The following is a 27,634-nucleotide window of genomic DNA, read 5'->3' as shown; positions in this document are numbered from 1 at the left end:
AGCAGCACCCAGCCCAGGGGCTCCCCCGCCAGGATCCAGCCCCACTTGTCCTGGGGTGTCTGGGTCCCTCTGCCCCACCCGAGTCCCATCAGCATGGGGGTTGGAGCCCTTGTGTGGGCGATGGCACCTGATTGGGAGTGGGCACCTCGCAGGGCTGTCATGGTGGAGGAGGGTGGAGGAGTGGTCTCCCCCAAGGAGAGGGGAGTGGGCCAGCAGGTCCCTAATAGTGGAGAAGCCCCTCTGTTCACAGTAGACACTGAGCAGCCTGGGGGGTGGAGGGTCTGACCAAGCAGCCCCCACTCCCTGAGACCTGGGACGAGGCTCCACCTTTCCAGGCCCCGGATTACGCATCTGTAAAGGGTGTGGTGCTCCCATGGCGTCCCGATGACTCTAGGCAGGGACCCTGGCTCTCTGCTTGCTCCTCACTCCCCTCTCCCCCCACAGTAATGAACGGCGGCAGCCACTCGCCGACAGCCATCAACGGCACCCCATCCACGCCCAACGGCTTCAGCAATGGCCCAGCCACCTCATCCACAGCCTCACTGTCCACACAACACCTGCCCCCAGCCTGCGGGGCACGGCAGCTCAGCAAACTCAAGCGCTTCCTCACCACCCTGCAGCAATTCGGCAGCGACATCTCCCCAGAGATCGGGGAACGCGTCCGCACGCTTGTGCTGGGGCTTGTGGTGAGTGGGGCAGCATGGCCACAGAGGATGAGGCTGCTGAGCGGGGACGCGGGGATACTGGGTCGTGCCCAGCCCTCGGGCCTCCTGCCCTCTTTGGGCTGGGTGGACGGGGCTTGGGCTGATGCGTGGTGGTTTTCTCCCCTCAGAACTCTACACTGACCATTGAGGAGTTTCATTCCAAGCTTCAGGAGGCCACCAACTTCCCACTGCGCCCATTTGTCATCCCTTTCCTGAAGGTAACAGCAAACCCTGCTCCCTCGTGCCAAGGCCTCCCCCAGGAGCCCCAAGTTCATTCTCTGCCAGCTCTGACCAGGCGTCATGCTCAGCCATCCCATACCCAGGGAACAGCTCTGACTAGTTACCAGACCGGATTAGTCAACCACCAAACCCAGTGCTGTAAGAAAGCTCTCCAATCAGTCCTGTTATTATTTACTAAAGGCCCGGTGCACAAAATTTGTGCACGGGTAGGGTCCCTAGGCCTGGCCAGCAATCAGGGCCAATCAGTTTCCCCGCCTCCCCGCCTCCCCACCTCCCAGCCTCCCCACCTCCTGCCTCCTCCTTCCCTCACTCCCTCAGTGCCCAGCCACCGCCGCTGGTCACCTGGCATGTTCCACGCCGCCCCCTGGTGGTCAGCGCACGTCATAGCAAGAGACAAACTCCCAGTCGAACTCCTGAGGGGACAATTTGCATATTAGCCTTTTATTATATAGTATTGGCCAAAGGTACTTGTCTACTGTACAGCTATTTTTTGAGCACCTATATGTGCCAGGTACTGTGCAAGGCTTAGGGAGATAGCAGGGAGCACAGCAGACACAGTCCCTTCTGGAGCCAATGGCCTGGTGGGATGGGAGACAGCCAACCAGCAATAGCTATAAATTCTGTGATGTGTGACACAGGAATGGGCAAATGATGAGGGCTGGGGAGGGGAGGGAGGGAACCCGGTGGAGAGCAGGGCACCGAGTCTTCCAAGCATGTGCAAAGGCTCTGGAGAAGGGTGTGCCTGCTGTTTGAGGGATAGTGAGGGGGAAGGGACAGAGGACAGATGGAGGGACAGGTGGGTGGACAGACAGATGGTGGGTGGTATGTTGGTGGAAAGGTGGGTAGATAAACGAATGCTGTCAGATGTAAAAAACAAAAAAAAGGTCGTGTGGTCAAACATGGAAGATAAACAACGGACCAGGCCTCTCAGCGGGAATAGCTGGTGTCTGGTGGCAGCACCAGGGGCTTATGAGCGATGCAGGTTCCTGGGCTCGGCCCCGACCCACAGAGTCAGTACCTACATTTCCACAAGGACAAGCACAGGCCTAGCCCGCGTTACGACAGAGTCTTCACTCAGTACTTCTCAGGGTCTTCACTCCCCTAAACGAGGGTCACCCCCTCCCAGAAGGGCCAAGAGGGAGCAATTCCCAAAAGTGTTTGACCCCATGACCCTTTGCTGCCGTGCACCTCCTGAGGTCAGGGTTCCCTGGGGCTCTCATTTCCCAGCCTCTGAGATGCTTCCAGAGTGGGCCCTACTCACCGCACGACCGGGCCCTGGCAGGACAGAGCAGACGAGACACTCCCAGGTTTGAGCCCTGCCCCTGCAGCTGAGCCCCTGCTGGCCTGGGCCAGGCTGGTTCGCCCCTCCGTGCCTCATTTTCTGCAGCTGTAAAGTGGGAATCATTTTCAGGCCGTTAGCAAGATTTCGTGAAGCAATGCACGTGAAGAATTGGCTTTTGTCATCTGGGGACTTAAAAATGTTTTGCAGACAAGGCATGCTTTGCAAAACACCTTCGACACCGCCCCTGCTGGCCCCTAGGATCCCTGTAAGGAGGGGTGGCACAGGCATAGTTCCTGATTAACAGGTGGGGAAACTGAGGCCCTGAGGTCTCCCCCGCTGGTGGAGAGATGGAGCCAAGGCTGGAACCTGGCTCTGTCAGACTCCAAACACCCCCTGCTTTTACAGGGTATGTCCCAGACCCACACCTTGTTCCCTGCAGTCCCTTGCCAAGGGGACCCCACTTTGTGCCCCCACATCTACACCCGCTCTCCCTCCCTCCTTCCTGCCCTTCCGCCCACACCCCACTGAGCTCACACTCCTAAGCTGGCGACAAAGAGGCTGCTGGCATGGAGCAGGGTTTGGGCCCATCTGGCAGTCATTTGCAATTCATTAGGAGCCCTTCCCTTCTCTCTCCTCCTTTCAACTTACTGCTGACTCCACCACTCCCCATCTTCGGGGACACAGTGCGCCTGCTTATTCTGTCGGATCAAATATTTACAGCAGATGTCCAGCCCGCCCGCGTCAGCTGCCCTTGTTTATCCGAGGAGCAGGGGTAGGGCCAACATCCGCGTCCCCTGCTCTCCCCAGCCAGGCCTTGCCCAGTGCCCACTGTGCCTTGCACCCCAGCATCCTCCCTGACACACCCCCATGAGGCGCTGGACAGGACGTGCCCAGCCTAGCACGGCCTGCTGAGGTAGCTCTCTGCCTCAGTTTCCTCTCATATGCTATTAGGGCTTCTGTGCCTAGATTGCTCTTTCTATAGGGTGAGCGACCTGCCTGCAGCGCCGGGGGCCTGGGATCACACCCAGGGCCCTGGGTTGACAGGACTGTCAAGGACACAGTCCATTCCTCTCACTGACATGCAGCTCCTGGGGGGCAGCCAGTTCTGTTTCCGGGGGTTGTTGACAAGGCCCTGGCCTGTCCCCATGGTCCTGCCCGGGGAGCAGCCCCTATCCTCCTTGTTGTAGGAGCTCTGGCCCCTTTAGGACCCAGAGCATTGTGAGGGGTCCTATCAGGAGTGCCCCCTGCCCAACCCACTGTGTCACCTCCTCTGTGACCTTCACGGGTACGATGGTGCACTAGGCCCACTGTGTGGGCAGCGTGCGGTACCCTGACGGCAGGGCCCTTGGAGCTATCGTACTGCAGAGAGGCAGGAACTCTGGCTGAGAATGCAGCTCAGGCTCAAACCCCAGCTCCACCCATGGGCTTTGGAAAGACTCTGGCCTCAGTCCTGTCCCCGTCACGGGGGATGTGACAGCCACCTCACGGGTTGGCATGGAGGAGTTAATTCATAAGAAGCTCACAGGAGCCCTTCGCGTCCAGGACGGAAGGCGCAGGTGCTGTTCACAGCTCCAGTTGCCGATGAGGCAAAAGCCAAAGGAGTTAAGTGACTTCCCCAAGGTCACACGGCAAAGCCGGGGGGGGCGGGGGGGGGGCGCTGGCCACGGGCATGCCGTTTGTGGAAGATGTCAGCTCAACTAACACCGTTATTGTGGTTGTTTTTGCAAACACTGGCTTCCCTCTGAAACAGAGTTCCCATCTGTGAAGAGGGCAGTTCTAGGCTTTTCTGCAGCATCAGAACCTTCATTCAGACAGTAGAGTCCAGGTCCAGAGATCATTGCCACCAGTTTAGTCTGTCCAGCACCAAAGTGGTGAGGCCTCCCTGGCACCTGGGCCTTTGGGGACACAATGGGAACTGCTGCCTGGAGGGGTCTGCCAGTCATGGCCCTCCACAGTCTCTACCCATTTCTTCTGGGCTGGGGTCCCTGTTCCCCCACCCAAGGACCCTGGGCCCCCTGCACCCTTTCCTGAGCTCAATGCTGTGCCTGGCTGAGTGCTGGGGCTTTCCAGAAGCTGGAAGAGGCTGCCCCGCCCAACCAGCCTCCACCCGTGGTCCCGGCTCCCAGCTGGCCCCAGCCGGCCAAGAATCCAGATGTTTCTACCACCCCAACAGCGACCAGCCGGTGCCTGTGCAGTCCCGCCCTGCCGGCCGGCCAAAGGGAGGCTGCGAGGGAAAGGAGGGGCCAGCCAGGGAGAGGAGGATGTTTGGCGTCTTCAGACCTCCCGGGACCTCCTTCCCCAGCTCATGCTCCTAACATGTTCGCCAGATGGCGGGCTGGCCCGCGTTCAGCTATCCAAACAGAAAAACAGACCTGGCAGCCGGCGCTGCTTGACAAAACTGCATCGGCTGCTTGATTGGGTCCGGGTGTGCTGCTGGGTTCTGGGGAGGCAGAGGCAGGAGAAGGCTGTGTGGCAGCTTTGAAACGCCATGAGAAAGTTGGGGAATTGTAATTATTTACAAATACTTAGAACTCGGCTCTCCCAAGTGGCCTGCTGCTGGGCCTCCATCCAGCCTGCCACCCCCTCCCCCACAACCCCACTCACCACAGTGGCTCTGGGAAGTCTCTTTGGAAGGCACATGAGGAGCCCGTTGGCCACCCGGCAGGGCAGTCTGGGAGGCCCCAGAGCCAGGGCAAGGGCACAGGCAGGAGGGCATAGTTGCTACAGGCAGGATCTGCATTTGAATCCTGTGCATCCCCACGTATCACTCCCACTCTATGCCCTAGTGTCCTTACCCATAAACGTGGAACCAGTCACAGTGTCCATCCCTGAAGGCTGTAAGGACCATGGGTGGTGCAGCCACAGGCAGTGACACATGGCTGCTCAGAGTGGTATGCACACTGATGTGCGTAGCCCCAACGCCAAGCTTCGTTCAAGGCTGTGCGGCGGCTTCCCATCAGCACGTATGGGGGTCCAGAGCAGACACGCTGGGGTCCTGCTCCCAGCTCCTCCATCTCTAGTTAGCTGTGTGCAGGGCTGCCCACGTCGTCGCTCAGAGCCCTAGTTCCCTTCTCCACACAGTGGGTGATCGGGTGCCTGCTTCCACGGGCACAGGCAGGGAGCCGTCATCATGGTCCTCTCCTCGCCTTCCCCAGATGCCACCGTGGGAAGGAGCTCAGTGAAGTGGAGAAGCCCCAGCCTGGGAGACCAGGATCTGGGCTCAGATCCCCTGTACCCCAAATCACTGTGTTCCCTGCGGGGGCACACTCTTACCTAGCCTTCCTGCCTGCCCGCGTACCCAGGTTGTAGTGGAGGAACTTGATACCCAGAGAGGTCATGCGCCTCCCCCAAAGTCACACAGTGAGGCTGCACTCACCCAAAGTCACACAGTGAGGCTGGCCGTCAGCCTCCCTGCCTGGCATCAGAGCAAGGCTATGCACCCTGTGCCCTGACCCCCATCGTCAGTGAGCCCATGCCCACCCTGTGTCCTCCCCACAGGCAAACCTGCCCTTGCTGCAGCGTGAACTCCTGCACTGCGCCCGCCTGGCCAAGCAGACCCCTGCCCAGTACCTGGCCCAGCACGAGCAGCTCCTGCTGGATGCCAACGCCTCTTCCCCCATTGACTCCTCGGAGCTCCTGCTGGAAGTCAATGAGAACGGCAAGAGGAGGACACCTGACAGGTACTTGGGGCTGTCTGTGGCCGGAGTGGGGGGTGGCGGGGAGACAGTGAAGGGACCAGTTGGCTCTGGTGCCACAGCTCAACAGGCACCCTCGTTCCAGGGCTGAGAGAACTGAGGTCAATGCTATTGCCCGCAGCGAGTGGGCAAGCTGGTCAAGTTCAGCCTTCCCTGCAAGGCCACTGCCCAGGCTGACTCAGAGAGGCTGCCCTGCCGGGCTGTGGGGAGGTCTCCTGAGGACTCAGATGCCCCCCTGGGGGGACAGGGGGTAGGCAGGAGGGGAGTCTGGAGGAATTCCATGGCGATTCCCTTGGTGCTAGATGTGGACCCCAAGTGCCCAGGAGCCTGAGGTACCCGGGCACACGGGCTGGCCCTCACTGCTGGGTCACAGAGATGGGTGCTTGTCCTGCTGCCAGGAGAGGGTGTCCCCCTCTCTTTGTTCTCTCAACAGACGTTCAGACTTCATGACCACTAGGCCCAGAGCCGGTACACCAGGAGCGGGAGTCAAGGCTGGGTCCCCAGTGGACTGATTTCACCTCTCCCTGTCTCCCCCTTACTCTTTCTCTCTGTGCCCGCCACCCCTCTCTCCCTCTCACCTCTCCTGCTTGGACTTCTACCCACGGCTCCTGGTTCTGTGACCACTGACCTCCTGCCCACTCTCTTGGCCAGGACCAAAGAGAATGGGTCAGACCGCGACCCGCTGCACCCAGACCCCCTCAGCAAACGGCCGTGCACCCTGAGCCCTGCCCAGCGCTTCAGCCCCAGCAATGGGCTGCCCCACCCCACGCCGCCACACTACCGCCTCGAGGACATGGCCTTGGCCCACCACTCCCGTGACTCCTATCGCCACCCTGACCCCCGGGAGCTTCGGGAGCGCCATCGGCAACTCAGTGAGCAGTGTTCTGGGGGCAGGGGTGGGCATGTGTGTGCATGTTAGTAGGAGCACACGTGCACCTGTGTGTGGGGGGAGCATTCAAGAGCCACTGTGTGCACGTGTCAAGACGCAGCGGAGATGGGTGGAGAGAAAGGATGTGAGTGGGGAACTGGCCCCAGGGCACAGAAGGGATCCCCACCCTGGCTGGGTTCCGGAAGCATCTGAGGGAGAGCCATCTTTCCCGGACCTCCATCTGGGGGGCAGTTCAACATCCTCACCCTCAGGGCCCAAAAGGTCCTTCCCTCCCAGGGGATATGATTGTGAGTGTGCCTGTCCTGAGGCCCCGGCTGGACAGAGGCAAGCACAGACGGGTATGGGGCCTGGGGGACCTAGAGCCACTCAGTTTGCCCTTGGCCCCTGAACAGGTGTGTCATCTCGTTATAGAGACAAGAAAAGGGAGGCCACCAGGCCCTGCAGCTGGGGCAGAGAGGGCAATAAATTAGCTTCCTGGGCCCAATTTCCACATAGGGGCTGCTTCCCACACAACATCAAGCAATCCTTGGACGACAGCATAGTGTCCTGCGACTGAACTCAATCCTGACATTCTACCTGGAGACGGCATAGGTCCCATAGGCTAAGGGTTCAGTCCGACAAGACTGCCCACCCCCTTCAGATGCCAGTCACAAGTCCAGGTTGTCACCTGTGCTTCTGGCCAGCCGACTATAAATCAGAGGTTCCCACAACCCCCACCTTGCGTTCAGTTAATTTACTAGAATGGCTCACAGAGTCAGAGAAACATTTTCTTACTAGATCACCTGTTTATTATAAAAGGTTACAACTCAGGAACAGCCAGGTGGAGATGCACAGGGCAAGGGATGGGGAAAGGGTGAGGAGTTTCGTCCACCCAGAAGCTCTCCAAACCTTCCTGGGAGGAGCAGGGGTTTCATGGTGAGCGCAAGGGCTCCTCTGAGCTCCGAGGACGCCCTGTGATACCCCCTTGGGCAGGTCACATGACCTCTGTGCCTCCGTCTCCTCCCCTGTTGGCGGCTCTAACAGGAGTCTCACCCTCAGGGCCGCGTAAGGACTGAGGGGGTTAATCCAGTGCAGAGTGGGGGCTGTGTGGCCAGCTGTTATTGATGTTACAGACAGTCCTCGGGTTACGTCGGACTCGATGGACTCGACGGACTCGACGGACTCGACGGACTCGACGTACGTCGTTTCATGGTTACGTCGCCCTCTCCCATTTACAGTATTTATTTTAAAAAAAAAAAAGCTCCATCATTTCGACGTATGTACATATGCGCTTTATGTTTATTATTTATTTACCACAAGTAAAGGTCGGGAATTGTTATCTTTTAATTTTTTTTACTGTTTCACTTCATTCCTGCTGTGTATGTGCTCCGTGTGAGCGACGTAGATGCTAATGTAGGTGAGTTCCGACTTACAGCGAAAATCGCGTTATGTCGCGCTGTGGGAACGGATCTCTGCCGCAACCCGAGGACCCACTGCAGTGGGGGAAAGTCTAGGGTGGAGCACTCACCTCTTGCTTGCATTGTGTCCTTAACTCCATTCTTAGAGGGGGCCATGACGTGTTCTCATATATGTGTGATACGTCAGCACACCATATCACAGGTGAGGAGACCGAGGTCCAGAGATCATAACTGACATGCCCAAAGACTTCTGGCCACATCTGCCTGACCACTGGCCATCCCTGGGGGACAAAGAGATGAACAGGACCAGCTCCTACCCAGACTATTGGGGGACAGCCTAGAAACAGCAGCCTCTAAGATAGAGGCCCAGGACACCGAAAGGGGGCCCAGAGGCAGGGTCAGCAGAGGCCTCACTCCATACAAGGCCGTCTCCTCGCCCCCACCCCGCAGAAGCTTCCAGGGCCCCGGCCCAGGCAGCAGGTGACAGTGTCTGGCTCCCTGTGGCCGGGTCAGGCAGGTGCTATCCCCACCCGCTTCTGCTAATGCAAAAATAGACACCAGCTGTTGGGCAGATCTCAGCCACTATTTTGGTTGGGGCGTTGGCGAAAGCTCTGGCTCCGCAGGCAACGGGGCAGGGCTGTGGACAGCGGACTGTGGCTGCCACCTCCCACCCCTTCGGCAGTTCGGAGAGGCATTTTGAGTTTGTGGGTCCAGAAGACCCTTAGGAGCTGAAGAAAGCCTACATAGAGAGACCTTAACCCAAAAGCATTCATGGGCACTGCATCGCCCAACACAGGCACCCAAAACAGTGGGGGCAAGAGCTCTGGGTAGGTCAGAAACTGTGAGGCGCCGTCGTGGGGACAGGTGCTGCTGCGCTTGTGCTCATTTCACAGCCCACGATGGTTCTGTTTCTGATTGGGGGAACAATTGTTTCAGTCCCTGGAGCCATACCAGCCAGTGGCTGAAGGCACAGCTCTGCTCAGGCTGACCTTGGGTGACCTTGGGCACGCACGTCCCCTTCAGCAGCCTCCTTTCTCTCAGTTCTCTGAGTTCTCTGTAAATTGGAAATGAGAGCCGAGCCTCCTTCAAGGTCAATGCAGGGATGAAAGGTGTAGAGCAGTTGGCGCAGAGCTGCTTGTACCCGGGCTCTCCCCGCCAATGTGCCCCCTGAGATAGGTGGGGTAGGGACACTGAGGCCTGGAGAGGGAAAATGAGGGTCCCAGGTCCCGTGGGGAATGATCGTCAGGACGACTGGCTTCCTGAGCCCCCTGTCTCCCAAGAGACCACAGTGGGACTGGGTCACTTGAGACCCAGCAGATAAGCTGGAGCACTTGCTGGGTCACATGGAACTTAAGAAATTCTGAGGGCCCAGAGCTACTGGGGAGGAAGGGCCGAAACCTGGGCTTTGACACCTGCATAGGAGTCCAGCTGGCTGAGAGGAACCGGTAAAGCCTGCCTGAAGCCAGGCAGTTGACACACGGAGGCCCTGAGAGCTTCTGAGCATGGTGGGACCCCAGAAGTGAAGTCTGAGTCTGGCTTGGTTGGCAGCAGAGGGCAGAAAGAGTGAGAACAATGGGTTTTGGAGGTAGGGGGGCAGGGGAAGGGTGGCCAAAGCCAGAGCAAGGATTGAGGACATGGGTCTTTTACTCCAAGCCTTCAGTAGAGGCCAGACCTGTTCCTTTCTTCACCCTCCCCATCTTACCCGGGTGGGCACAGCCTATGGAGGGTCTAGCCCAGGGCGGAGCTTGGGGGAGTGTGGGGTACGACCTGGGAGTATGGGGTGGGGCCTGAGTGTCCCCTCTCCCCCTGCAGTGGTCCATGGGTCACGGCCAGAGGAAGTGATCGACCACAGGCTCACTGAGCGCGAGTGGGCTGAGGAGTGGAAGCACCTCAACAATGTGAGTGTCCAGGCCAGGGCACAGGTGCCACAGTCCGCCCAACCGGTGGGGCTGTGGGGACAGGGCTCGGGCGGGCTCCCCTTGGCTCTATGCCCACCTGGGGGGCATGGGGCAAGGCCTTGGGGAGAGTGGGCCCTGGGAGCATGGGGGTGAGGGGAACACCCATCTCAGCCCACCCTCCACTGCCTGGTCCGCCCCTCAGAACCTTCCCTCCTCTGCCCCTGCAGAGTCTCCGGAAGGTCACTTGGTGGAGGGGTGGGACCTCTTCAACACCATTTCCAGGTTCATCTTGGCCCTGCTTCCTTTTAGGGGAAAAGCTAGGCAGAAGGTGTGGTCCCAGAGTGGTGCTGGCCACATCTGCTCCGTGGAGCAGACTGCACCTTAAGGCTTGCAAGGAGGGCCCCATACAAAGACTTAAGCCCCCGCCCCTCATGGCCAAACCTCATGGACAGGGGCTTGGCCAAGGCCCAGGAGTGGGGAAAAGGGCCCTGCATGCTTAGGCCGCCCACCCACCGCCCACAGCTCCTGAACTGCATCATGGACATGGCCGAGAAGACGCGGCGGTCCCTCACCGTGCTGCGCCGGTGCCAGGAGGCTGACCGCGAGGAGCTCAACCACTGGGTCCGGCGCTACAGCGATGCTGAGGACACCAAGAAGGGCCCCTCGACCACCACCGCCCGGCCCCTCGGCAGCTCGACGGGAGCAGAGGGGTCTCAGCTAGGTGCGTGCTGGGGCTGGGAGGGGACAGGGAGTGGCGGAGAGAGCAGCATGGTGGGCGGGGGCTGCAGGGCGCATGAAGGGGGTGCCCGGGACTGTGGGCAGCAGGGCCCGCATACAGACTCTACAATGTAACACCAGCCAAAACAGTTTCATTGGGAAAAGAGGTACAAAGACACGGCCTGACCCACTGGGAAGCTGACTCAAATCCCAGTGGCTCGACCCACTGAGCAGGCAGAGGTGGCGAGTGTGGGGAGATAACAGCGCAGAGCCCTGGACCCACAGGAAGCCCGGACTCAGAGTTCTGTGGGTCTGCACTCATCCCCTGGGTGATGGCCATGGAAACCAAGAGGGGCTCAGGATGGGCCCGGCTCCCAGTCAGGTCCAGAGCATCCCCCTTCATGACGCTGCCCTGCCCCCAGCTCAGCAACTGATATCGCGTTTCTACCCATGAGTACCTCGGACCCCCGCCAAGAACACACTCACACATGGCCCTGTGGCCCCGTCCTGTGTGTGACACCGGCCCCTGTGTTTCAGACGTGCACCGGGAGTTCATGCCTAGGACCCTCTCCAGCTACATGCCCGAGGAGATCTGGAGGAAGGCTGGTGAGTGGGGGCAGGGGGGCGGAAGCTGGGGCCTGCAGGCCTAGACTAGACCCTCTTGCCCTCTCTGCAAGGAGCTTCTGGTAGGGGGCTCACCTGGCCCCAAGCTCAGGGCGAAGTTCACAGGGCTTCACAGATGGGGCTTATGGAGGGGTCACGGTGCACTTAGTATCCAGGGTAGGACGATTGCCACCCTCACCTGCCAGGGAACACCATGCTCAGTAAAACAAGCAGGGCCTCAGGCCCAACATGCACACGAGTGTGCACAGACACACACATACAAGACAGGCGCTTAGAGCTGGAGTCTGGGCGTAGTGTTGAGCATGGCAACGGGAATACTGCAGGGGACATTCATTGCATCGTGGGAACAGACTTTGGGGAGAGGCTGGGCAGGAGCTAGAGCCTGTGGGCAGCGAGAGAGAGAGGCGGGCTCAAGGGTGGTGGCAGTGCAGGGAAGACGCAGGATCCCGACATGTTTGGATTCGTGGGGTAGATTCAGTGTAGAGTATGATTTAGAGGGAGGCAGTCCTAGGATTTTGAAAGCAGAGTGGAGGGTCCCAGCTCAGAGTTGGAGGCTAAAGGGCCAGGCAGGCAGCAGCCACCCAGGTCGAGGCAGGAGGGTGGCCTGGACGGGGAGAGGCGGGTCCTCATTTCCCTTGGCTGTCCCCTTCACCTCCCTCTGGCCCACAGCAGGGCCTCATGGGGCCCTTGGTGACAACCATGTGGAGCTCGGGTGGTGACATGGGGACAGGTGGCTGCAGTTGGCATTGCCAGCAGCTCAGCACACAGTGTGCAAACACTTGGAACAGCAGGCTCAAGGCCATCTCTGCCCCTTATATCCCACCCCAGCCTCCTTCACACCATGCTGCAAGAACAGCACTGCCAGGTAAACTGAGGCAGGCCTGAAAGGCCTTGGGGTTGGCTTAGAGGGGGCAGAGGGGTCCATATTGTTCCCAGTGTCAGAGGGCAAGGTGCCATCTGAGCAGACGCTCTGGCCACAGTAAGAACAATGCACTGACTCCTCAGACATGAACAGGCAGAGGTGGTAAATGTGGGGGAGATCACAGGGTTTGGGGGGGAAATAATGCAGAGCCCTAGACCAGGCATTCCCCCGATTGCATCCAGACAGGCCACAGGGGAAGGCAGACTGTCTGTGGGGCAGAACAATGCAGCTGTGGTTCTCAAAGTGGGTGCCAAGACCAGCAGTAGCAGCACTTGGAACTGGTTGGGAATGCAGATTCTAGGGCCCTCCCCAGGCCCCCTGCACCAAATCTGTCACTGCTGCTGGAGTTTGCGAACACTGCTGGAGATGAGCTTGGAGATTCGCTCCACGGCCATGCTTGCACACGGTGCAGGGATGCATGTGGTCCTTATGCACAAGCCCGGCCCCGGGGTTATGAGCGGGAGGCCCAGGAGACCTGGGTAGGCGGCCCACGTGACCATGGCCTCATGTCCTTTGCAGAGGAGGCGGTGAATGAGGTGAAGCGGCAGGCAATGTCTGAATTGCAGAAAGCTGTGTCAGATGCCGAGCGGAAGGCCCACGAGCTCATCAGCAGCGAGCGCGCCAAGATGGAGCGGGCCCTGGCCGAGGCCAGGCGGCAGGCCTCGGAGGATGCCCTCACTGTCGTCAACCAGCAGGAGGACTCCAGTGAGGTAGGTGCCCACCCCACACCCCACCCAAGTCCAGGTCCGGGGCTGTTGCGCCATCTTGGCATCCCCATGAGCTCTCAGGGCCTCTTGACCCCGCACAGCCTGGTGAGAAGGGTCCTGTGGGTGTCCCCACTGTACAGATGAAACTGAGGGCTCTGGGGGGAGGTAGCTTGCCCAGGGAAGTGGCAGGGCCTTGATTTGCTGCCAGGCTTGCAGACACCGGAGCTCATGCTCTGTAACCTGGGAAGCAGGAGGCAAGAGGAGGATGTAAAGACCCCAGGTGGCATCTAAAGCACCTCCTCAGCTCCCGGCACATGGGCACCCGCGGGAGGGTGTGAGATGATTATCGTGTTGGTGTTTGACGTGAAGCCTGCAGCATTTCCGGCTATGGACCTGTGTGGGAAGGAGGGCGGGGTGTCAGTCAGGGCCCCCTCGCAGTGACGTCTGAGCAGTCCTGGAGGAAGTGAGCCAGCATGCAGGAATCAGGGACAGTGTCATCCCAGGAGGGAGCAGCAGGGACAAAGGCCCGATGGGGGCCAGGCACAGCTGGCGGAGTGAGGACGGCAGGAGACTGAGGTGGCCGAGCCAGAGTGAGCCAGGGACAGCAGGAGCTGTTGGGGTCCAAGAGGCTTTGGAGGTTAAATGGGCACCTGGGCCTGTCCCCATGGCAGGTTTGCGTCTCTGTCACATAGCCTGGGCCTTCCCCAGTGTCCCTGCCCACCTTTTACTCACATGGCCGGCTGGGTTATGTTTGTTCCACAGAAGCCCAATGGTAGGGGAAGGATGTGACCGAGGCAGGCCTGCCATGCACCCCACGTTGGAGCATGTCCGTCTTTGTTCTTCCAGGGCCCCTACATTCTGTGTTGGAGCCCTGGTGGGGCAGGAGGGCTGCGTGGAAGAGAGGGAAGGGGCAGTGGCTCCCTGCCCTCGTGAGGACCCGGTGGTCCTGTAAGCCCAGCATGAACCTCACTGGGTGGGATAAAGGTGTGCAATGTAGTCGTGCGAGCCCATTCCCCCAAAATGCCCCACGCAAGGGGCCATGTTTGCCAACGGTCACCACAAGCTGTAGCACTGTGGGGTCTCACTTCACACCCTGGCTGGGTCCAAGCCCATTTGTGTAGAGGGTATCTTTCCCCATTCTGCAGCTGGGCTGGGAACTTGGGGGATTTGGAGTGGCCCAGCCCTGACCATCTCCTCCACCCACTCCAGAGCTGCTGGAACTGTGGGCGCAAGGCCAGCGAGACGTGCAGCGGCTGCAACGCAGCACGCTACTGCGGCTCCTTCTGCCAGCACAAGGACTGGGAGAAGCACCACCACGTGTGCGGCCAGAGCCTGCAGGGCCCCTCAGCCGTGGTGGCCGACCCGGTGCCAGGACAGCCCGACGCCACCACCAGCCTGGGCCCCTGCCTGCCCACGGGTGCTGCCAGCCCCAGTGAAGCTGGCTCCACGGGGCCCTCTCGCCCTGGCTCCCCTGGCCCACTGGACGCCGCACCCCGCTGACCCCTCCTAGACCCGCTGCTCGGCCCACGGACATGCGCCCACCAACCCCGCCGAGCCCCAGCTGCCGGACACTTGGCCCGGCCCTGGGAGCCCGACCATTGGAGTCTCTGCTGCTACTGCTTCTCTCCAAAAGAAAACACAGAACCAACAAAAAATGCATTCAACGCAACTCCTCAGCTACCTGACGGTCTCACGCGACAACCTCTTCAAGCATCCTCAGACCCGCCCCCGGCTTTAGACCACGGAGGGACCGGCTGGAGCTCCGCCAGCTCGTCCACTGCCCTCTCTCCCGCTCCCTCCCGCTCCCTCTCTCTACCTCTCCTCCTCCCTCTCCCCCTCCTTTTTTTTTTTTTTTCCTGTCTTTATGACTTTCACACACTTTCTCTTTAATGAAAAAAAAACTAGTTGTTTGGTGGCTTATATTTTCAGTGAAGAATTTTGGGGGATTTTTATGGCAAAAGAGCCACTCAGAAATGGACTAAAAAAACTGTGGGGGTTCCCCCCTTCCTAATTAAAAAGGGAAAAAGAAAACTGTTATTTTATAGCCGGAGATCTGAGCCTCTGCGTCACCGAAACTACCCCAAGGGTATGTGGCTGATTCGGTGGAGACAGTAAGAAAGACTTCAGTTTCTGACCCAAGAAGCATTTTTGGTTTCAGATTTTTTTTTTTCCTTTAATGTCAAACTCTTTGGCTTTAAGTAGAAATCCAAAAAGTTTTTTTAAAAAGTAAAGGAAGCATACTTGTAAACTACCTTGCCAGCTAGCCAGCCAAGGATGCCGCACACACCTCTGCTCCAAAGGAAATCCAAAAAGCAAACACGAGAAGTCAAAATCCAAAATTTGTCACTGCCAAAGTATTTTTTCACTGTTTTATCCACTCTTGGGTTCGTACAGATGTTGGTCTTTTCTTTTTATTCTGTTTTTAGAGTTTGGGATATTGGGGTTTGGAGGGTTTTGCCCAACCAGAAGCGACATTTGTTTCTTTTTGACTAGACGGCAACGCCTTTGCTGGGCACAGGGCGGTGGGTCTCGAGCCCTCAGCACCCCACCCGCCGTGCGTGTGTCTGCGTGTGCACACGGGGCATGCCTGGCCATGCACTACACGTGTGCAGGGGAAGATGCCTCCATCTGTCCTCACGCCCTCTGTGAATTTTCATCACATTTCATTTCTTCCACTTGTGAAAAAAAGTGCTAACGTGTCCTTCCCAGAGAGAGCATAATTCTGAAACAAAACTGTGACAATCTTTCGGGTTGATTCTTGGGTGCTTTTCAAAGCACGAGGAGACAGCAACTGCGCCAATAACGACTGCTTCTCCGTTTTTCCTCCTCTACCTCTTCTCCCCTCCTCAGTGCTGCCCCACCCAACTCGTCTTTGCCCCATCGCCACCCTCCACCAGTGTCCCCTGAACCTGTTCTTCTTTCTTCACATTTTTACAGAAAAAAAAAAAAAGAAGGAAAAAAAAAAAACTTCAAACAAGAACAGTCTGCCCTCTCCACGCCTTCGGGAGACTTAGTCGGCTGTGTATAACCTCACGTTTCTGTCCAGCTGATCATCAGTGGGGATGTCCCCTCACTCTAGCTCTGTCCTCCCTTCCCCACTCAACTCCCCCAAGCGATCTCAAGGAGGAAATAAAGGAGTAAGGAATTCTCACCTGTACTCAGTGGAGAACAAACAGCAGCATGGTCCATGATCTGGCATTTTCTTGCATCGCTGTGAGAAGTTCCCAGGACTGGAGTGCAATACAGAGAGTGACCAGCTACTGAAACCGGGGCTCCTGGGGGGCCCCACCAAGAGGCAAGAAGTCAATAGTGTACGTTAATGTGAATGTATATAGTCCTTGCAGAGGTCCAAATAATGATATTCATGATGATAATAAAGAAGAGATGTTTGCCAAATAAAAAAAAATTAAGAGAAACTGCAGAAGTATGTCAAGTGTAGGAAATCGATTTTCAAAGAAATCTGAACTGTGGTTCTACGGGGAGCAATGGGTTGGTTTGATTGTTATCTCTTTTCCAGAGTTGTAAGAATTCATTCTTTGAGTATTGAAAAGATGGATTTCATCTGGCTGCCACAGACCAGGTGCCACCCCGAACAACACCTGACAGTGAAAACCTAATTCTGAAATAGACCTAATTCCAAGATAGATCTCTTTATCCTCCAGAAAGCGCCCCATCCCAGCCACCATCTCCGAGGCCTGGTGAGTGGGTCTGTCACACTCTCAGAGGTTTGCTTTCGTGGATGTCAGGAAAGCAAGGACCAGTTTGGGATTGGGGCTCTCAAGACAGCGAAGGCTGCTGTCGTGTTCCCAGCCTGCCACCCTTCTCTCTCCTGAGTGTCGCGTCTATTAAAACGGCGGCTGCGGATGTGCAGTGACATGGGTTTGCTCCCCTTGGAGGTGGGCGCTCTGGACTCTGTTCCCACAAGGTTTGCTGCTAAACGGGGTGTCTGGAGAGTGTCTGGCCTGGGCACGCTTGGGGTCTGGTGGAAGAGGGCGAAGGCCCCTAATCACTCATGCCCCTGCCGTCTGGAGTTGGGGGTGAGGCTGATGGTCTGATGGAGAAGCCCCTCACCTGGAGACCCGCAGGTTTGCCTTGAAGGCCTCTGTTTCCCTTCCCCTTGCATGGCCCCCCTTTGGGGACAAGCAGGTTTGCCAGGGACACTGGCATGTTGGTCAGCTGGCAAAGTCCAGGTCAGACCAACCTCCAGGTCTGAGCCACGGGCTGAGGGCCTGAGGTGGACAGCCTCTCCCAGCCCAGCGATCGGGAGGAGGGTCCCTCAGGCCATCTACAAAAGGTTTCCTGGTGTGGTTCTCACATCCAGATCGCATAGTCCAAGAAGCCACCACTGGCGAGGCTGCAGAAACCTAGCATGAGCGGCTGGCCATAGGCCCAGGGCAGAGCCCCTGCAGGCCTAGAGCATCCTCAGGACCAGGGGATGGCAGCAAGGTGGGGTGGGGGTTGCCGTGAGGAAGCCAGGCCCAGAGTGGGCAGGAGGGTGCTGAGCTGGCAACGGCTGTGTCAGCCCAGTAGGCAGGTCCTCCCACTCCTCCTGCCCAGGGAGTTGTGAGCAAGGTGCTGGCGCTCCCTTCCATGCTCAGAGAGCTGGCGTTTCTATCGCTGTGCTTAGGCCCCTGTGGCCAAAGACCTCACAACCAAATATGGCATCAATAGCTTGGGGTGGGCGGGTCAGAGCTTTTGCATTAGGACTTGGACTAGAGGCGCTAAACATGAGTGTCCACGCAGCACCTGTGTCTGCACCTGGAGCTCTGCCTTTCTTGTGCAACGAGGGGATCTAGCTTCCTGCTGTCTGCTCAGGGGCTCTGCCCTGGTACCTCCTGAGCTTTGACCAGGGGTGCGGCTGCCAGGGTCTCCTCTCCACAGGCCACCACCACTCAGGTGACCCAAAACCCGGTGAGGTGCAGCTCTCGAAGAGCCTCCTTCCCTCCAAACCAAAATGGCAGCTTTACCTCCTGAGGCCAAAACTATGACAGGAAGGCGGCAGCCAGAGCCCACAGCCCACAGGCGAGGGACAGCAGGATGTGTGCCCACACCGGGCCCCCTCCTTCACCCGTGTGGAAAGTACCCTGGTGTGTGACCCTCAACATTTCCATCCCCTCCTCTCATCTCCTATTTTCCATCCTGTCCTGGACCCAGGCTGGTCTTTCTCTTAGGATGTGTCACCATCCCAGATGGTGTCTGGGGGGTATTCTGTTGGCAAAGACCAGTGCCTCCCATTACATGCATGGACAGGCTGGCATACCCCAGAGCTCCTCTGAATAGGGAGGGCTCCATCCCCAGGCTCACCAGGACACAGGGAAGCCAGGACCGGGGGCAAAGAGAAAAGCTGGAGCCTCAGGGGCCCAGGAGGGTTAGAGCTGTGGGACAAGAGATGCAGCCTCCCAGGAGGGGGCTGTCCTGTGGGCTTGGCAAATGGGGTCACTCATCAAGGCCCCAAGAGGTTCAATGGAAGAGGGAGATGGACAGGAAAGGGGCAGGAAGATGTTGGTTTTGGTTTTATCCCAGCGACATGGTGGAGAGGGATCGGCTCAAGCCCTGACTTTCTCCTGTTTGCCAGTTTTTCCAAATATATCCTCAAAATGACACCAAAGCCTTGTCTCTGTCGTCTACCCATCTTGCCTATCCCAGCCCACTCTAGCTTTCATGTCCAGCCATCATTCTGCCCATCCCCTCAGCCCATCTACAGTTATTTATTGATTCTCTCTTTTCATCAATTCATCCTTTTGTCCAGACCAGTCATGTGTCTGGCTATCCATTCACCCATCCACCCACTGACTCACCCATCTATTCATATGACCACCCATCCATCTATCCGCCCATCTATCCATTCATCCATCCATCTATTCATCCATCCATCTATCCATCCATTACTATATCACAACCATCACTTGATCCCATCCTCCCCCGTTCATCCTTTTACCCATCCGCTTGTCACTATTTATCCTTATGCATGTTTCTATCCACCTCTCCTCCAATCTAACCCATACAACCATATCTCAATCCATCCACCTCTGCAGCCACTGAACCCATTAGTAGCACCACCAATCCCCTTCATGTTCCAAAGCTCGAGGGTGCTTTGGATCCTCCTCCCATGACCTGAGCTTTCTCACATCTGTGGGGAGGTCCAGACCTGCTCCAGAGACAGATAAGGTTCTGTAACAGGCATTACGGGCAGACTGGACCGATGTCCTAGCAACAGCTCTGGCCAGTCTGGGCCCACCTGGAAATTGTGGTGGCCATGAGGCAGGAGTGTGAGTTGGGAAGTGGCCCATATACCTGCTCAGGGACCCTGTGACCAGAGCCACCAGTCAGGGTGAGCACATTACCTGGCAAAACCCTGGCATTGTAGCCTGGTCTACCATGTCTCCAGGGGTCACTGTCCCAAGGAAAGGAGGGAAAGAAAGAACCCAACACTGACCTCCCTCCAGACACCAGCTCCTGGAGCCCCTCTTCTCCCGGAGTGCTCATGGTCACACTGTCCCACTCCCATTCCCATCTTCCATGCTGGGGTCCTGGACAGCTGGAAATTAGCTCTTCAGAGCTCTGAATGATGCAGGAACAGGCCCTGCCCAGGCTGAATTTGGCTGATGGTGGTAGGTGTGCCTGGGAACCTAGAGGCCCAGTAGGGGCCCCCTGCCCAGCTCTCCCCAGCCCCATCAGCCCATTTCCACAGGCCCCCATGCCACATGGAGCAGTTTCCAAAAATGGGGCTGTGATCAAGGTCCTGGATGATGGCTCCGATGGCAGGAGAGGAGGGAGAGCAGGAAAGCAGAGGGGGTGCAGGAGCTGGACTCTGAGGACCTGTCTGCTCTCTGGACACCTCGTGGATAAGGCCTGGGGGAGCTGGATGCCTGTGACAGCAACCTATAATGGTCCCCCAAAGTTCCAGAAAACACTATCTTGCATGCTTCTGTTCCTTTTGCTTCAATTTGGCTGGCCCCTGGAGTGCCACCCCACAGACCCCTTGTAGCAGTAATGCAACGTTAGGACTCAAACTGGGGCCTGGTTTTTAAATATTAGAATGAAGGCACTGGGTGCCCTTGCTCCCAACCTGAACAGGGCCCAGCCAGGCCAGCTGTCGGCTCACCCACTGCATCCTTCGCAGGCCGAGGGGTTTGGGCGTGGAAATGGGGCTAGGGCACAGCCTCACACACCTCATGGGGAACACATTGATTTTCCACTTCCTCTTTCTTCTCTTTTTATGTTTTTAATTCCCCAAAAGGAGTTGGACAGTGAGTGTTGGGTCGTTCTCCTGTAACGGGTTTTCCTCGCGCTGTGTAGGATCCGTGGCATGCCGTCCCTGTCGCGTGTCCTCTGATGTACTCTGTTTGACCTGGACACTGTAAGACATTATAATTCAGGTCACGTCAGTTACCTCTGTGTCGTGTAATAAAGCCAACATTTGCCATCACGGCTCTGCCTCTCCTGGAGTTCGCACATTATTCACCAAAGGTGTTGGGGGCTTTCCGGGTTCCAAGCAAGAGAGACAAGGTCCTGCCCAAGCAAGTGAACAACCGTCTGACGTACGTTGGAGTGTGTATGGGACGCGGGCAGACGCCTGTTCGGTCCACCCCCAGCCTCCTGTCCGGTGACTTTCAAAGGTTGCTTCCTCAAGGTGATCTGGATGACCTTGGACCCCAAATGACACCCATGGTTTCATGGGCCCCGAGCCCCACTGCCTGTGGCAGTGCCAGGCACCTCCCATAAGACCCTGAGCATGGACACGAAGGGAAGGGACACCTTGATCCTAAGGAGCCAGAGTGTCAGCCATGGCGCCCCAGTTCCTGGGGCAGGTCCCATCCAGAGTCGGGCGCCCAGTACTCAGCACTCCTGGTTCACAGGCAGCCCCTGGGGGAGGGATGTTATTAATACTCGGGCCCAGGTTTGGAACATGGTGTATTTTGAAAGGCATCATTGGAAAGGCCAGTGTGGAGGCGAGGCTGTCCCCACGCCAGGCGGCTGGCGGGAGCCCCAGCTGGGCCTGGTGTGTCAGCAATCTCAGCATAGAGTGGGATGACAACGTTTTTCCATTGCAGAGGCTGAGCTCAGAGGGAGGCTGCCGGGCCCGGGCCTGAGTCCAGCGGTTCTCGGCTTGGACACAGCACCGCGATGTCCTGCCTCCCACGTGGAGGTAGAGGGAAGGGCCCTGACCAGAGGCCCTCCATGGGGTCTTAGACCCACAGGAGGGAGGGGACCAATTGCCTTGTGTTAGGGAAGAAAGACAGGCTGTGGCTGCACTTCCATCCCTGTCCAGCCAGTCCTGTCCTCAGTGCAGACTTGGACGCTGCCTTGAGGCACTGTGGCCTGTCAGGAGAGACCTGGGCATGTGTCATTTATACGGGACAGACAGCAGGTGAGGTCCAGGCACAGTGGCCACAAGGAGGGACAATCAGGGAGGCTCCCTGGAAGTAGTACAGTGGCAATAGTGCCCCCTAGAGTCGTGCACATGTAAATGTGGAGACGGAAAAAGGGGAGAGTCAAGGACCTGCATTTGAGCTGGGAGGCTGGCGCATACAGGACCACAGCCGGGGCCATGAGAATCAGCCTGGAGACCACCTTCTTCGGGGACCAAGGGGACACCATGCAGTTTTCAGCTCAGCCTCAATGGCGGTGAGAACATAACCGGGTAAAGGGAAGGGGAAGTCAGACAAAGAGGCAGGGGCCCACGCTTCCCAGGGCTGGGGCGGGAGCCACAAGTGTCCCCACTTCCAGGACAATGCCTCATCCCCTCACACCTGCAGACCCCACCGCCCCCCACACCCTGGGGGAGGAATGCTACTCCAGCTCCAAGCTCACAGTCCAGGTCTACTGTGGCCTGCAACTCTCCCCCCAATTCCAAATTCCCAGGGAAGAGACCCCAATTAGCCAAACTTGGACCTACCAGTTATGCCCTGGGGTAGGCAAACACACTAGAAGGGCCCCCCATAAAAATGTCAGGAGGACAGAAAAGCCACAACAGTAGCTTCACCAACGCTGAGCCAGGCGAGGACAGATGGAGGAGACCAGGGCACACAGGGACATGGCCTGCAGCTGCCCTCCACGGGCAGCAGTGAGGAGCGGTAGAGGCGGAAGAAGCAAGCTTTATAAATTGCCTTCAGGTGCCCAAGATCCATTGCCTGATCTGCACATAATTCAACCATTGTGTCCTGTAGCCAAAGCAGGATTCTGACTTCATTTATGTAGCTCCTACCTAAAAGCTGGTCCAGCACTGGAGTGGGGGAAGGGAGGGCCCATGGGGAATGGACGGATGGGTGAAAAGGGACAGAGGTAGATCTCTGACCCCTGGGCAACCACCCTGTCCTCACCCCTCCAGGCCTTTGCTCAAGCTGTTCCCTCTGCCCAGGCCGTCCTTGGCCCCAGCTCTCCCTGACCCAGTCCATCAAATCTGGCTCAAATGCCACCTCCTCCAAGAAGGTTGCTCTGAACCCTATACCATCCTTCCTCCTTCTGTTCTCTCGGATAATTTGTTCATGTCTGTGTCATAACAGGGCCTACCACTGGAAGTATAACACTGATCAAGGTATGTAGACTGGCGACTCCAGTGAGCTTCCTGGGTTGTCATTGCCCGTGGCTCAGGCCTTGAAGCCTGGCTGAGCTGACATAGGGGAGGCTCCCCTGGACTCTGCCTCAGCTGCACTCCTCTCTCCAGCTGGAGAGTCCTAGAGATGCCTGCCCAGTGAGTAAGAAGTTGACGGGCCAGCGTCCATGGCCTTTGACTCCTCAGGTCCCAGAAGCCAGGCTGGAGCTTGGCCGCAGCTGGAGGCCTTTCAGGTGCTTAGTGGGAGCAGCTGGCCTGGAGCGGCCTAAAAACCCAAGTAGGGCGCCGGTAGGTGCTGGTGTGGAAGTGAGCATTGGAGGCCTTGCCTGGCCTGCCCTTCACTTCATCCTCACACATCGGGCCTTTCTGCAGACATGCTCTTTCCACCCCCACCGAGGCCTGGCTCCAGAGGGTTTCCTCAGACACCGAGGCCCAGGGCTGGGGGGTCTGGAGCTGGACCGAGAAGACCCCTCTGAAGCCAGAGGGTGGGAAAGTGGAGGACGATGAGGAAGATACAGGCTTCCCCCCGTTTCTATTGGACAGGGAGGACCTGGCTGAGTACTCAGTACCAGACCAGGTAACAGCTTCGTGGAGCACAGCTGCCTGGAGCATCAGGTGGAGGCTGGCCGGGGACCTTGGGCACCCTGTGTATGGGGGCAGGTGGTGGGGGCAGGAGATGAACTACCGCAGCTCTGACCTCAGGGGTGAGAGGCCACTGTCCCTTGCCTGGAAGAGGGTAGTGGGGATGCCCATCCCTGCACAGGCTGGAGGGAGCAGGGCAACCTGTCTGGCCTGAAGGGGCCTTTGTCTGTTGGGGGAGGATTACAGGAGCTTCTCTGTGGCCCAAGTCCACATGGCCTTCCCATTCCTCTTGGAGAAGCCCCCAGCATGTTCCTGATGGGTCACCAACCCTGAGGACCACTGGGGTCAGGCCTGCCTCCCTCTGCCCTCCCTCAAGAGGAGCCCGGGGTGCCCTGCCTTGGGGCTCAGCCTGGGCTATATGCTAGCAGGAGCTGGAGGCCATCAAACTGAAGCTGTGGGCCATGGAGCAGGCCCAGGGGCCAGAGCTGCCCAGGGCGCAGGGCCAGGCTAGAAAAGAGGAGGCAGCTAGGACTGTCCTGGCCCAGCAGCGACTGAGTCGTGAGACAGGTAGGAGCCAGCAGGCCAGGCGGACCCCTTCCCTGGGTGGGTGGGCAGGCCCCCGAGTCCTTGGGCTTGCAGCTCTGAGCCCCCTTCATCCTCTGTAAACCAGGTGGGCTGTGAGCTGCTGCTGAGAAAGGGCCGGCTCACAGGAGTGTTGGCCCAGCAGATGACAGAAGTCCTTCTAGAACAGGCCTAGGGGGCCCTCTCCCCAGGAGTGAGAAGTGAGCCATAAACATGAGGTGTCTGCCCTTAGCAGCTGCCCAGAGCCCGGCCCACCCCTGCCCTGCTCTGGGGTCCTTGAGAAGGTGGGAATGGACCACAGATCCATCTATGTGGGCAACGTGAGATTGGGGTCTTTTCAGGGGCCACTTCAGGTCTGCTTCTTCCTCCTGGCTGTGAGTATTAAAGGAAGGGACCTGGCCCAGCCGGTGTGGCTCAGTGGTTGAACACCGACCCATGCACCAAAAGGTTCCATTTCTGGTCAGGGCACACGCCCGGATTGCAGGCTTGATCCCAGTAGGGGGCGTGCAGGAGGCAGCCAATTGATGATGTTTCTCTCATCGATGTTTCTATTCTCTCCCTTCCTCTAAAATCAATAAAAACATATTTTAAAAAATAAGGAAGGGACATGTATGGAGGCAAACTCAAAGCCACACAGGCCTGAGGGAAGAAACCGGAGGGTGGTGGGTCTAAAGAGGTGGGAAGGGCCTGTGGGCCTGTGTGGTCGAGTGTTCTGATTCTCCAACGTGAGCGGGAGTCAGGATTTCCACATGAAATCTCCCAGTTGGTCAATCATTGGCAGCAAACTCCACTTTATAAAGCCATACACTCTGCACAGGCCAAATAAACATGGGGGTGTTGCCTAACACATGAGGGTGTTCAACTCGTTCCCCAGTCCACCTCCAACAGGGGTGGGGGCAGAGGCCTGGGCCAACTCCCCGACCCTGGGCTCCAGTCAACCCCTCTCTACCAAGAAAACATGCTGCAGGGGGGCCAGAAGGGGGAAGCTCAGGGGGAGACCCCCGAGGGGGAGGCCTCTGCAACAGCGCCCTCACCAGGCCGTGCCTGTGTCAGGTGGACTATGGGGTCATTGCTGGGGAGCTGGAGGCCTACTTCAACATCTGTGGGGAGGTCCAGCAGGTCACCATCTTGTGCAACAAGTTTTCTGGACACCCCAAAGGGTCGGTACAGGGCTGTGAGGAGGGGGCTGGGCACCCCAGGGAACTGCCCGGCATGGGTGGCCTGAGCTGGCCCTCGCCAGCCCTTATTTCATCCCAGCTATACCTACATTGAGTTTGCTACTGAGAGCTCAGCCCAGGCTGCTGTGGGGCTGGACAAGAGCATCTTCCAGGGCCGGGTCACCAAGGTGTGTGAGCCCCATGAGTCACCAGGGCACCTTGAGGTGGGGGCACTGGGGTGCATGGACTCGTTCTGAGCTTCTCTACATTAAGCCATTAACCCCTCAGGTGCCAGGAATGCAAGCAGAAGGAGGCTGACACACAGAGAGGTTGACACACTGCCCAACCTGACCCTTCTCCATCTCCCAGCATCTCTTGGCACACCTGCTGGGCAACAGGAAAGGGGTGGAGGCACCCCAGACCCCAAAGGGTTTGTCTTGCATGTGGCACTGGGGAGGCACCCCTCCCAAACTGGATCTCACCTCATGAAGGGAGAGATGTGGGCTCAACCAGGACACATCAAGTGGCCACAGATGTGTCCGGACAGTTTAGAACTAAGTGGGGATCTTGAGAAAGTGGTGAACAAGATTAGGGTCTGATGCCTTGGGAGGCGCCGTGCCTGGATGCCACGAGGGTCTGGTGGGCTCTGGGGCCTGTGCACACCACCTGTGAGCTTCCAGCAAAGAAACCCAGGAAGCCCCAAGGATCACTGGCAGCCACCAGAAGCTGGAGAGGAGCCTTGAACGGATCCTCCCTCAGAATGGCCAGAAGGACCCACTCTGCTGACACCTTCCTTGACTTGACTCTGGCCTCCAGAACTGTGAGAGTACATTTCTATTGTTTGAAGTCCCTTCCCCCTCCAGTGAAAAGGTGGGTGGAAGGTCTGAGTGTCAGGAACCGTGCCAAGGTCACCCAGCAGCTCAGGGCAGAGCCAGGCTTGGTCGAGGAATTTCTGAGCGTGGTCAGGACCATGAGCAGTGGGGCCGCAGGTGAGGCACGCCACCAGATGTGGTTCCCGAGCTGCAGATTATGTAGCACCTGGCAGATGACACCAGCTCCTGCCAGCTCAGCACCTTAAGCCTCAGCAGGGGGAGTCTGCATTGGTCTTGATACACTCATCATGCGTGTTGGCTTTTCTGTTAAGGTCCTGCTGACAGTCTTCTACCCCAAGCAGTTCCTCTTTAGATGCATTTTCTTGATCCTTTCTGTGTGGCCACTGCGAGGACAGAGTGAGCCCAGAAGTCCCTCCTTTCCTGTGGACTGCAGGCCTGAGCAGGCTAAGGCGGAAGAAGGATGGCAAGCACTCCTGGACGTGGCCGCCATGGGCTCTGAGCAGTGAGTCACTGAGCAGACTGGAGTGGCTATGCCTGGACAAAGCCCAGACACACGGTTCCCCTTGCCCCTGTCTGGTCTGGGCCAGAAGGAGGGAAAGGGAGAGGTACTGATGCCCGAGGGAAGACTGACTGCTGGCAGTGAACTTCAGCTGAAGAAATCATCTGGAACAACGGCCAAGGGCTGACTAGGACCTGCAACCGAGAGGCTCAGCCCTGGGGTGGGAGAGGAAAGCCAGGCAGGTGGCTCTCAACAGGCCACCTCCTGTATAAAGATGCAAAAAGATAATGTGAAACTGCCATCTGACAGTTCTGCTGGCAGAACAAAGACTAGCACATTACTTCCAACCTTGGTTTCCTCACACTTAAAATGGGAATGCAACCTAACAATGTGTGTGAAAACTCCCTAATGTAGAAAGCATTTACGAGTGGTTGGCTGTAAATACAGAAAAACCCAAATAGCAATGGCCTCAACAAGGGTTTCTTTTCTTTTCTTTTTTACATAAAAAATTGCTGAATGCAAGTAGCTCAGAGCTGGTATGTCAGCAAAGACCCAGGCTCCTGCTAGCTTTTTGCTCCCTGTCCTTAGGGGATGAGCTCCAGCCATCACATTCAAGTTTTAGGCAGGAAGAAGGGAGAAGATGACAAAGGACTCCATCTGTCATGTGAACCCCCTTTAAAGTATCTTTCCTGAAAGTCTCTTCCAACATCATTCACTTACATACCATAAAAACTACCTATCCTTGCGTGCTACGAAAGGTAGGAAATACCTTTTGTCTAGTCAATGGTCCTCAATAACACTGGGGATGTGGGTAAGGAAGCAAGGAAGAATGGATACTGGGTCGGCAACTTGCAATCCCTATCAGAGCCACTGCTCAGGCAGAAGAGATCACTATCAAAACCTCAACCACGGACTGCAGGGAAGACATCCTGTGAGGGGGCCAGCGGTCCACTGGCATTGCAACCAACGCCTGCTTGGTACTTCTCAGCCCTACTCTAGGTTTCCCACTTTCACCAGCAGTGAGGCAGGAGAGGGGGACTGGGACATGTTTTTAACACACATTCCTAGCTGCTGTTGTTTTTATTTCTGTAACTTAAAAAGTAATCCTGGCCCTAACCGATTTGGCTCAGTGGATAGAGCATCAGCCTGCGGACTGAAGGGTCCCAGGTTCGATTCCAGTCAAGGGCATGTACCTTGGTTGCGGGCACATCCCCAGTGGGGAGTGTGCAGGAGGCAGCTGATCGATGTTTCTCTCTCATCGATGTTTCTAACTCTCTATCCTTATCCCTTCCTATCTGTAAAAAATCAATAAAATATATTATTTAAAAAAAAAGTAATCCTGTGCTTGTT

The 27,634-nt window shown here is 57.4% G+C and overlaps 1 protein-coding gene across 4 annotated transcripts in view; it reads left to right on the top strand.

Annotated features, from left to right (window-relative positions):
- CBFA2T3 (CBFA2/RUNX1 partner transcriptional co-repressor 3) overlaps window positions 1-16,468 on the top strand; it is a 152,128-nt gene extending 135,660 nt beyond the window's left edge. For all 4 annotated transcript variants that reach the window (XM_081108405.1, XM_081108404.1, XM_081108406.1 and 1 more), the window contains 9 exons: window positions 445-686; window positions 833-922; window positions 5,725-5,906; window positions 6,573-6,793; window positions 10,020-10,105; window positions 10,628-10,826; window positions 11,360-11,428; window positions 12,888-13,078; window positions 14,285-16,468. In XM_081108405.1, the coding sequence (XP_080964531.1) occupies window positions 445-686; window positions 833-922; window positions 5,725-5,906; window positions 6,573-6,793; window positions 10,020-10,105; window positions 10,628-10,826; window positions 11,360-11,428; window positions 12,888-13,078; window positions 14,285-14,575 (1,571 nt within the window). In that variant the 3' untranslated portion in view covers window positions 14,576-16,468. The remainder of the gene's footprint in view (window positions 1-444; window positions 687-832; window positions 923-5,724; window positions 5,907-6,572; window positions 6,794-10,019; window positions 10,106-10,627; window positions 10,827-11,359; window positions 11,429-12,887; window positions 13,079-14,284) is intronic.
- The last annotated feature ends 11,166 nt before the right edge of the window (window positions 16,469-27,634 follow it).

This window comes from Myotis nattereri, assembly GCF_964212035.1.
Source record: "Myotis nattereri genome assembly, chromosome: 15".
Lineage (NCBI taxonomy): Eukaryota > Metazoa > Chordata > Mammalia > Chiroptera > Vespertilionidae > Myotis > Myotis nattereri.
The sequence above is the reverse complement of the archived record's forward strand: the minus strand, read 5'-3'. Positions and strand labels throughout refer to the sequence as shown.